Source organism: Bombyx mori, chromosome 15 (assembly GCF_030269925.1).
Source record: "Bombyx mori chromosome 15, ASM3026992v2".
NCBI lineage: Eukaryota > Metazoa > Arthropoda > Insecta > Lepidoptera > Bombycidae > Bombyx > Bombyx mori.
This window is the reverse complement of record NC_085121.1, coordinates 15680783-15692528: the sequence shown is the minus strand read 5'-3', so window position 1 is coordinate 15692528 and position 11746 is coordinate 15680783. Positions and strand designations below refer to the sequence as shown.

Genomic DNA, 11746 nt, shown 5'->3' with positions numbered 1-11746 from the left:
ATACTAATAACAAACCACAGGTTAATTCACTCGTGGAGCCCTTCGTCGCAAGCGACGGGTTCGCCGAGGACGGTGACCGGTGCTTGTGGTACTTAAAAGCACCGTTAATGGATCGGAAGGTTCCGTAATGACGTGTTTAGGGTGACGTTGACAAGGTGGTCATTTATGGCGGCTACGTCGCAGCACAAATGGGCCGAAAATGACAGGCCAAAAGTACATCAACTACAACTGTTAGTCTCTTAACTTTTTGTTATTAATTAATCTTCAATAAACAAATACACTTCTGTTACATTTTTATAGCAGCGTATAGATTAAGGGCAGATAGATTTAAAGGAAACCACTTTGATTACGATTAATATGATAGTGCCTAACCTATTCAAACGAGGCCAGAGGATTTTAAATTACAATAATCTGTACGGCTGTTTACATAATATCCTACATCGCCTGATATATTTTGATACTTTATCGGAAGAAACGGGTGTTATTACTTATTGTTGGATGCTTGGGTTTCTTCCACAATCGATTTTGTGCTTGTATTTCCTTTATACAGGTTTTTGTTAATTTAATACGTTGCGAACAAGTTAGCTTGTCGCGGCCATTAATTGAAGTGTGTAAAAATGGTGTCGGTACACATAAATAAAATTTTGTACATTGCTCCTTAAAAATTCGTAGGCGTTAACACTTATTTATTTATAATCTTCAAATCTATCAATTCTATGTAGGCACGTGTGTTTCTCACTGAGCTCCTCCTATGTACGTTTGCACTGGTGTTTATAATTTTTGTGTCTATTTTTTATCCGCTACCTATTCGCTAGTAGCCCTAGGGGGCTATTCCAGCTACGCCCAGACGGGTAGGTGAGCTCACGGGCTCAACCTGAGAGAATTTGCTAACACTGCTTTAATTCCATTCTCAGGGATTGTTTGGAAACTCTGATTCTGCGGAGGGACTTCGGTTCCCTCTGTATTTTGTACCGTATGTTCCATGAGGAGTGCTCTGAGGAATTGTTCGAAATGATACCGTCATCTCGTTTTTACCATCGCACCGCCCGCCACCGGAGTATAGTTCATCCATACTACCTGGAGCCACTGCGGTCATCCACAGTGCATTTCCAGAGGTATTTTTTGCCACGTACCATCCGGCTACGGAATGAGCTCCCCTCCACGGCGTCTCCCGAGCGCTAGGACATGTCCTTCTTCAAACGTGGCTTGTGGAGAGTATTAGCGGGAGGCAGCGGCTTGGCTCTGCCCCTGGCCTTGCTGAAGTTCATGGGCGACGGTTACCACTTACCATCAGGTGGGCTATGTGCTCGTCTGCCTAAAAGGGCAGTAAAAAAAAAACACTAGCCCTAGCAAGAGCATTCCTTCACAGAATCTACCACCGGACCGGAATCGCGACCCGCTGACAAGATCCGGTGAAATTCAGTGGGCTGTGTCTGTGGGTTTGTTTTTGCATTTACGGCAATTTGAAACTTGGTAGGGTGGTTAGGTTTTGAGTTGAATGCATCATAACTAGGCATCGTTATCCTACCCTACGAAGTAATGGGTTCCGCTTCACGGCAGAAATAAGCGGGACAGTGTTATCTACCCGTGCGGACTCACAACGGGTCCTACCACCAGTAATTACGCAAATTATAATTTTTCGGGTTTGATTTTTATTACACGGTGCTATTCCTTCATCGTGGAAGTCAATCGTGAACATTTGTTAAGTACGTATTTCATTAGAAAAATTGGTACCCGCCAGCGGGATTCGAACACCGTTGCATTGCTCGATACGAATTCACCGGACGTCTTATCCTTTAGGCCACGACGACTTCATATATGTAAAAATATATCTTTTCAAAATCCCAAAGAAGCCAAATCATGCCAATTAAAGTATTTTCGTGTACTTTATTTTTCACATAAAGCATAGAGTCCAATTACCTGAAATAACGTTCAATACTTTAATAGTGACGGGTGGAAACCCGTCGTGATAATCGCCTTATCGTTGCCGCCGCTGACTACTCCCCGAATCCTGATCACGCAGGAGCCAGTAACCGTCGACGCCCTAGACACGTCCTTACGGATCCATCAGATCCAATAACCTTTGCATTAGACGCCTTCATCTCTAACACTAGCAGCAGGCTTAGGGACCTCGGTAACCGTACTCGTCAAACTCGACAAAGAGTTCGCCGTGCAACCTAACCCATGAATCAGCTCGCTGAGTTTCTCGCCGGATCTTCTCAGCGGGTCGCGATTCCGATCCGGTAGTAGATTCATTCGCGAAGCAGCTACTCTTGAGCTGTTAGGTCTCCTTCGGAGGCGCTCGGGTAGCTGTTAGCAAATACCACCCCTCCTGGCTGAGCCTTTGCTCGCCCCCCTGTCCTGGTGAAACTGGAAAGGCCTCCGGGCCACCAGTAATCCTTCAATCATAAAAAAAAGGGTGGAAACCCTATATACTATAGACATGTAATATAATTTCGGATTACGAAGATAGCTAATAAAGTAACTATGTGGAATCAAGGCTTGTACGTTTTATCGTTGAGTCTAATCTATGAGCAGTTTTATCTTCTATGGAACGACAAACAAGTATTGCAAAACCATATCAGTGCTAGGAGCCAGATGTGAAATGAAAATGTGGATGTGTTGCTTCACGGCTCGGTGATTTCGGTATAGCCGGCAACTATGCTGGTGTACAAATTGGGTCTGGGTAAATCGATCGATTCCCATTTGGGAATGAATACGAAACTTGCCCAGCAGAGTATCCTAGACCCGCTTTACCGCACTTACCGAGTTGGGAATCAATATTCCACGCACATTTTATATTGTAGGATATCGAAGTTTGTAATCAGAGGCTGCGGTGTAAGTAGCCTGGCATTTCCGACGTCCACGATATATGGTAGCCACTCCCCGACAGTGGACTTAGAACCGTAGATTTAGATTTTGACCCTGAAAGAGGACACTACAAGACGCCTACAGGCATTCGAGATGTGGTGCTACCGTCGCATGTTACGCACTAGTTGAGCGCAGAGGGTCAGGAACGAAACCGTGCTTCAGCGCGTTAATATGTCCCGGAAAATGTTGCCTTCTATCAAAAAGTGCAAGATAGAATATCTCGGCCACGTGCTCAGGAACGATAGGTACATGCTGCTGCAGTTGATAATGATGAGTAAAGTGGACGGAAAGAGACGTGCTGGGCGAAGAAAGAAGTCATGGCTCCGGAATATCCGGGAGTGGATCGGTATTGCCTCCGTCGAACAGCTGTTCCGGCTGGCTGCTGATAGAGATCAATACAGGAAGCTAACGGCCAACCTTTAGGATTGAAGAGGCACTGGAAGAAGAAGAAGAATTCAAATTGTTTCGGTTAGCTTAACTAACCACGTAACACCACATGCCCACTGAGTTTCTCGCCGGATCTGCTCAGTGGGTCGCGTTTCCGATCCGATGGTAGATTCTGCGAAGCACTGCTCTTGCTAGGGTCAGTGTTAGCAACTCTCTGGTTGAGCCCCGCGACCTCACCTACAAACGTTAGGGCGAAGCTGAAATAGCCTCTCAAGGCTATCAGCATAGGTAGGAAAAAAAAAAACACCACAAATCAGCATCAGCAATCGGTATACGTACTATTACCTAAAGTTTATTTGCATTTCGAAGTAATGATCGTACGAGTTTTTCATTAAAACAATATTCATAATTAGAAAATTATCATTTATTAAAAACATTTGTACAATACTTTTAGTATTACTTGAACAATGTTCAGGTCGTCTTATTCAATATAACCTAAAAATATTGATATGCTAAACATGTATTTGTAAAATTAAAAACCTTACAACATACTAAGTAGCTTGAAGCTCTGTAGCTTTAATATATTTATAATACATAGAAAAGGATACACAAGTTCTGAGTTTGGCTATAACACCGTCCAAACATCTTTCAAAATTTTTTTGTACTGCAGACATCATTTAAAACAACTTTTACGGTTTAGTCTTGTATTTTTATTGTTCTCACTATTTTATTCTCGACGTTTATATAATATAAGACCGTCACCACGAAAGTTTTATAATAAGACTAAACAGTAAAATTAATTTTAAATATATCTTTTAGCATTCAAAAATGAAGAAACAGGCGATCGACTCCATGTTACCTTAACTCGATTACCTACCAAGATAATCTTGGATGTCCATATAACAGATCGATACATACACATACGTACCTACTTCACAAAATCTCAGTCCTTAAGGCATGCGTACTTAAAATAAAAATTAAAAGGAATTAAATTCATAATCTTATTTTGATTAATCACGACCCTGTCGATACCTATGAGACAGTTATTTTAAAAGCTTTACGTGCCTATCACCTTTCTTACCGTTTCACTCCTGCCACTGGAATGAACTACGTCTGCGCTAATCATCACATTTCATGGTCCCGATACTATCTGTCTTGACATATTTTTCTTCAGAAGAGATTTGGAAAGAGTACTTAGAGTTAGAAAGCGGATTAGCTGGGCCCCTAACTTTGAGGATGATAAGCGAAGGCACGAGTATATATCTAATTAAAAAGTATAAATATATGTACCTACATGTACATATGTATCTAGTGGACCATAAGCTTGTATGTCTTCGCAAAACAATAAAACAAATTTGCATATGGAAAACCAATGTACACATAGCCATATATTCTATGATAGTATGTAATTTACAATCAAATGTTTGTGTTAAGAAAACAACCGATTTCCATACCCAAAATAGGCCATTCGCACATACAACCATTTCTTGCTCATAAGGTTTAACAAACTGACGGCCCGTCTAGTGTGAAGTGGTCACCGAAGCCCATAGACATCGGCAACGTAAATGGCGCCACCCACCATCAGACACAAGTTCTAAGTCTCCGTTTTTAAATACAGCGGCTGCCGGACCTGTCAAATTGAAACGCATTACTGCTTCACGGCAGAGATAGGCAGGGTGGTGGTACCTACCGATGTGCTCTCACAAAACCTCCTACCACCAGTAAAAGCTTGATGGAAACTCTCCCGCATAAAGTAATAACATTAGACCACACTGATTTATTACCTTTATCTCTCTTATCATAGATATTTGAGTGAGAGACCGGTTGGACCGCATTCGTTATGATAATTATTCGTCATTAATTTAACTTATTTCGGCATTTTTTTAAAGTTGTACATTAATCGTAGGCTCCACTACATTTTTTTACAAAATATAAGACAGATAATCTATAAAGAATTATAAGGATAAGAATTTAAGCACATAGTTCTTTATATATACCTTCCCAAGTACGTTGACCTTTTTAGTGCTGACCTCATTTTCATATATTTTGGAGAAAGTTCTATAGGATTTACTGAAAAAAGTATTCTATCAAAAACTTTATTTAATTGAAAAAAAAAATTACTAAAATCATAGCTAAATTCACAGAAAAATTTAGTTTTAATTGTTATTTATAAGTGTTATTAACACGTCCGTAAAAATCGATACCTAGTGCCTATAATCAAACTGCGCAATAGTCTGTATTACGACGCTCCGCGCTTTATACGCATTAATAGAGATAACACATTGCACAAACAGTCTATAGATTGGCTATAGACGGTTTGCGCAATGTGTTAAGAAACCAGTAGAATAGTTTATCGCCACTTATAAAGTAAACAACATACATTACTTTAAGATTGTATATTTTATTTGAAACTAGTTTATATCAGGTACTAGCGACCCGCCCTCACTTCGCTTCGGAAACTGTAATTTATTATTGATTTCTCCACTGTTTAATGGATGTTATTATACATATAAACCTTCCTCTTCAATCACTCTATCTATTAAAAAAACCGCATCAAAATCCGTTGCGTAGTTTTAAAGATTTAAGCATACATAGGGACAGAGAAAGCGACTTTGTTTTATACTATGTAGTGATGCTTAACTGTTACTGTTTTAAGAAATTTAAAATCTCAACTGTAAATATACCAGTAGTATAGATTTATTTATCTCTAGATTAAGTAATGAGCTCGCGGTCCTTCTGATGTTAAACTTTTACCAGAGCCCATAGATACCTATCAACGTAAAAGTCGTCCTTTACGCACCGTTAAATTTTAGGATTTTAATTTTAAACGTAGGTACTTCATTAATCCACCATTGTGAAAGAGCTAAAAGGTCAGATATTGAAACCTAACTAGAACGGTAAACAAAAAAACAAAAACAATGACAAATAATATTAGTAATTCCGGTCACTTTAATTAATAAGCGACTGAGAATATGTTTACTGGTGTATTTGCAGTATGTTGCTACTTTTGCACTAGTGATCAATGTTTTCAGAAACTTGGATCCCAGACTTTTAGATTTGTAATTACCGAGTGTGTAATATTAACTCATAAAAACGTAACAATATCTACCTATTAGGTATTTATTTTAAAAAAACCAAGAAAATTCACTCCGTGGGGACAATTGCACGATTCAGACAAATCGAGCAGCGCCATCTATTGGGGGGAAATCCCAAACTCATGATGTATATGTGTGTAAGATAATATAGCCAGAAATAACTTCACACTGGACGAAACCCTGTCACGCCACAATTCATTTTAATTTATTAGCGCACTATTTATAGCCTATGAGTTTCTCTTTAAAAACATCTTGTTTTAGACACGATGACAATAAGAAAAGAAAAATAATGGCTTAATAAAAAAGTATCCTAAATACCTTAAAATTACAATTCTAACAAATTAATTGACGTTATTATTAATACAATTTTATTAATAATGGAAGGCGTGCTTAAAGCTATTGAAGGTTTTCTTTTAAAGATTCAAAGGCAGCGCGGGGAACGATTACCCTCACATCTACAAGATATCGTTATTACTTGATACATTAAAAACGACCATAGAATTCTTATTTTAACGTACAATTTTATTTAATCAAGGACATGATGAACCTTTTTTGCTTTTGTGTGAGTGTGTACTAAAGTAAATTGAATTTTTACTAAAATTATACGGAAGAAGTTAATCTACGCCATCAGTGTGCTTTGCAAGTTCTGCGCAACTTCTCTTCGTTTGCCGCTAGGGGCGCTGTTCCAACTCCATATAATTTCGAGTTAACTTTTACGCGATCGAGAAGTTAAAAAACTCGCACTAAGCACACAGTTCTGATGGTATTAACAAAGCAAACGCCTTTGATATACTTTACGTATGACAGATTTGATTTTAGTAAGCATTCGAATTAATAGCTTAGAACTTCGGGAGCAATGACCTGACAATAATGCTTTTGAATCTGAAAAGCTCGATGGTGGATGTGACCATGTTACTCCAACCTTTATATATAATGTCTCAAACTGGCGACGGCATTCGAGTTAAGGCAAGTACGGTCCCCGGTGGCGCCGCGTGTCTGGTTGTAGTGTTGACCGCGGGAACCCCCCTACTCTGTCCAGGTTCTGACCCCGGACGGAGATCGGACGTCGGGTGTAAGAGTGCAGGGGAGTCGTTTAGTGGGTGGGCCCTAAAATCCTTGGGCCCGCGATCTGCTCTCAACACCTGCAGATCGTTAAGTCTCACATACCCCGCGCGCCCCCTAGGCGCGGGGACCTCGTAGGAGGTTCGGCCCTCGGCCCGAAAAAAAAAAAGAAAAAAAAAAGTACGGTCCCCGGTAACGGCTTACCGTCCGACGGCCTACCCACATACGCTAATAAATACAAAAATACAAATTAACAATAAAATACCCGTTATTAAGTTGTATTTGTATTTTTACTATCTGATGTCATTGACCCACACCCACACAAACGCAAAGTTCGCACTTAGAGTTCGAACATTTTCCCTATAACTGCATAACAAGCTTGCAATTACGTAAAAGTAAATGCACTACAATGATTATTTATCTATTTTTATTATTAATACGCAATACGTTGAGTAAAATTAACCTTAATGATCACCGCGGTTCATTTGTGTCCGTAAACACGCCCCCTCGGAAGTTCCTTCCCTTCGGGAACTGGAAGGAGTTTCTATACTAAAGGATGAGTTTTTTCCTTTTCGTTTTTCCATTGACCTGTTTCTGAGCTTTCCGACTTTGGTTTCCTGTGATTCAAAATAGATAAACAGCTATATAGTTAATGCGAACGAACTAATTACAGTTTGATGTCTGAAAGAAGCACTACGTAATGAATGGATCCAATGAAAAACTAAAGAAGTCAAATTTGCGCACAGATCATGTAAAAACGTATTCTTAAGACGATGGAGTTGTTTTTTTAAATATGCCGTCGTGGTAAATTCGACGCCAAGCTAGAATATTTTTATCTGCTACGGGAACCGGAAAGACCCACGTGTCTTATGTCTCATGTACACACATACTTTTAACCCTAAAGATCATTATCACCTTGGCTAGATGATCTGTGTCTAATATAACCAATACACTACAGTGCAATACAATGTGTTTGCCCACTGAGTTTCTCGCAGGATCTTGTCGATTCCGACCTGGTAGTAGATTCTGCGAAGAACTGCTCTTGCTGGGGCTAGTATTAGCAAATTCTCTCAGGTTGAGCCCGCGAGCTCACCTACCCGTCTGGGCTTATTTGGAATTACCTCTTAGGCTACCAGCGAAGAGGTAGGTTAGTAAAAAAAAGAATGAGCTTTAGAGCTTTTTTTTTGTATTACTTTGATGGGTGGACGAGCTCACAGCCCACCCGGTGTAAAGTGGTTACTGGAGTCCATAGATATCTACAACGTAAACGCGCCACCCACCTTGAGATATAAGTTCTAAAGTCTCACTATAGTTACAATGGCTGCCCCGCCCTTCAAACCGAAACGCATTACTGCTTCACGGCAGAAATAGGCAGGGCGGTGGTACCTACCCGCGCGGACTCACAAGATATGCAGATCGTGACGTGTAATGTCATCAACATCACCATCATCTCGGTTCGTGGACAAGAAGAATAATGTTAATGTTACAATAAGTTCATACCAGCATAACGAATAATCTCTGACGAGCCTCTCGCCGTCGGCCATGGTCTGCGGCATGGATCTGCCCATGGTCTCCGGCAACACGATGCCGACACCGCTGCCAGCCAGAGCTATCACGCTCAGGATAACTAGCGGCAGCAGGGTCCAAACACGTTCCTATCACAAGCACAAATACTATTGATGGCTTGTGAGATCCACTCCGTGCTGCTTTTTTTTCTTTTTTATTGCTTAGATTGGCGGACGAGCTCACAGTCCACCTGGTGTTAAGAGGTTACTGGAGCCCATAGACATCTACAATGTAAATGCGCCACCCACCTCGAGATATAAGTTCTAAGGTCTCAAGTATAGTTACAACGGCTGCCCCGCCCTTCAAACCGAAACGCATTACTGCTTCACGGCAGAAATAGGCGGGGTAGTGGTACCTACCCGTGCGGACTCACAAAAGGTCCTACCACCAGTACGATAAATTTTCATAATCTATAGGTATAATCATATATAAAAATGAATTGCTGTTCGTTAGTCTCGCTAAAACTCGAGAATGGTTGGACCGATTTGGCTAATTTTGGTCTTGAATTATTTGTGGAAGTCCAGAGAAGGTTTAAAAGGTAGATAAATATGAAAATGCTCGGAATTAAATAAAAATAACAATTTTGTTTTTCCTTTGATGTGTGTGTCCCCCGTCGGACCGATTCCTTTTGTTTGTTTTAAGTTTATTTTACACAAAAGTATTTTATTTATCGATTGAGGCACTACGAAGTCTGCCGGGTCAGCTAGTCAATAATAAATTAAATGTTTCTGCAGCGAAGCCGGAGCGGGTCGCTAGTATTTATATATGTGCACAGTCAAACTCACCGAATAGACAATAAAAGGTGAGAGCACTATAGCGACGTAGCCGCTCATGTGCAGGACTGAGGATCCCGACGCCCTGACGCCGGTAGGCAGCAGTTCCGTGACCCACTGGACCGCAGCGTTGTACGACATGTTGATGAAGAACCGCGCCATTACGGCCAGTGCAGCTTGGGCGATGCCTAAAAGAAAATAGAAAAAAAAACACTAACTATTACACATTAATTACAGGATTTTTTTCTGGGGAGGTAGACGAGCAGATGGTTCGATACTGTTCGGGCAAGACCGCGCCACGGATCTCTTTTTTTAGCTACGCTGGTAGCCTTGAGAGGCCATTTCAGCGTAACCCTAACAAGTAGGTGAGCTCACGGGGCTCAAACCTGACGATGTTGCTAAGACTAACCCTTTTTTAAGGGATTTTATGACCTGGTTACTAAGACCTTTAGGTCAGGTCTTATTTTAATTTATATTCTTATTTTTATGAAAAATGGTAATATGAAGTGAAATGAAATGAAGTTGATCAATATGAAACATGGCATGGCACGAAATGAAATGAGATGAGATGATATGAGATGAAATATAATCTCAGTAAAATGGTGGTCATTTACTGGACTTGGTGACTTTTTCAGTGGACTTTTTGGAAGATTCCGAGAAGCTAGCTCAGCGGTTTTGTTTCATTTTCCCACATTTGTGCACTTTCACAGATTTCACATATATTAAACAGTTAATAAGCCACCGTTATTACACATTTAATCCTGAAGAAACACTAAATAGACAAAATAAATAAAATCGCACAACTTCGCTCCTCGCGTTCCCGCCAAAAAGTCCGACTAACCCTAACAAGAGCAGTGTTTCGCAGAATCTACAACCAGACCGGATACGCGACCCACAGAGAAGATCCGGCGAGTAACTCAGTGGGCTGTGTCTGAGGGTAAAACCACGGGTCACCTCTAGTATTAATTGCAAAGAACACAAGATGAAAATGTAAAACTAGCTATAAATATTTCTAGCAAAATCAACACCAATCCAAATCCTTTTTCATCTTTTTTTTTATTGCTTAGAAGGGTAGACGATGTCACAGCCCACCTAGTGTTAAGTGGTTACTGGAGCCCATAGACATCTACAACGTAAAGGCGCCACCCACCTCGAGATATAAGTTCTAAGGTCTCAGTATAGTTACAACGGCTACCCTACCCTTCAAACCGAAACGCATTACTGTTTCACGGTAGAAATAGGCGGGGTGGTGGTACCTACGCGTGCGGACTTACAAGTGGTCCTACCACCAGTACATTTTTCATCTTATTGTCGTGTAGCATCTTACCTTTGGGAACAAAAATCGCGATCAGTATCAAGAGCCCGGATATTCCCATAGGACCGCACGTCAGAACTCTACGTCCCCATCTGAAAATTTAAAACAAACTCTATTTATCTTGTTGTCAAACAAAAACAAGTCATGCTTCAATGGCTGATTTTGTCTTGATACATTATGGATAATGAGACGAACACAAATGATTTCCCTCATCGTAAGTAAATCAGTACAATAAAGGCAAAATGGACATTAGACAGAACTGGCAATAATTTTTTTATTTTATGTTATTGCCCTTGTAGGCAGACGGGCATACGGCCCAGCTGATGCTGAGTGGTGAGGGGCAGAACCCAGACGCTGCTTACCAATTACCAAAAATTTGGCGTTTCTGATGTGCATAATTTAATAAGACGTGATTGGAAATAAAATATTTACGACTATAGTTAATTGAAGATGAACTTATAGATCACAAAAATAGAAAAATAGGTAACCACTCTTCACAATCAAAACCTTAGATCCGAAGGTAACTTTGCGTATCTCGCGGATGGCTGGTGATTAACAATGAGACAGCGTGTTAACAGCGCACAAACAGTAATGTATGGGTCTAGAATGGCACCATCATACGTCGTGGAGTTGTACGAGGTGGCGAAGGGAATCACACCAACATTACCTGACTATTA

At 40.5% G+C, this 11746-nt stretch overlaps 1 protein-coding gene across 2 annotated transcripts in view; it reads right to left on the bottom strand.

Moving 5' to 3' along the window:
* Positions 1-3664: 3664 nt before the first annotated feature.
* Positions 3665-11746, bottom strand: part of LOC101745275 (carcinine transporter) — a 49101-nt gene continuing 41019 nt past the window's right edge. For both annotated transcript variants that reach the window (XM_012697415.4, XM_012697414.4), the window contains exons 9-12: positions 11082-11161; positions 9767-9942; positions 8916-9070; positions 3665-8032 (exon numbers count right to left, since the gene is read on the bottom strand). In XM_012697415.4, the coding sequence (XP_012552869.1) occupies positions 7960-8032; positions 8916-9070; positions 9767-9942; positions 11082-11161 (484 nt within the window). In that variant the 3' untranslated portion in view covers positions 3665-7959. The remainder of the gene's footprint in view (positions 8033-8915; positions 9071-9766; positions 9943-11081; positions 11162-11746) is intronic.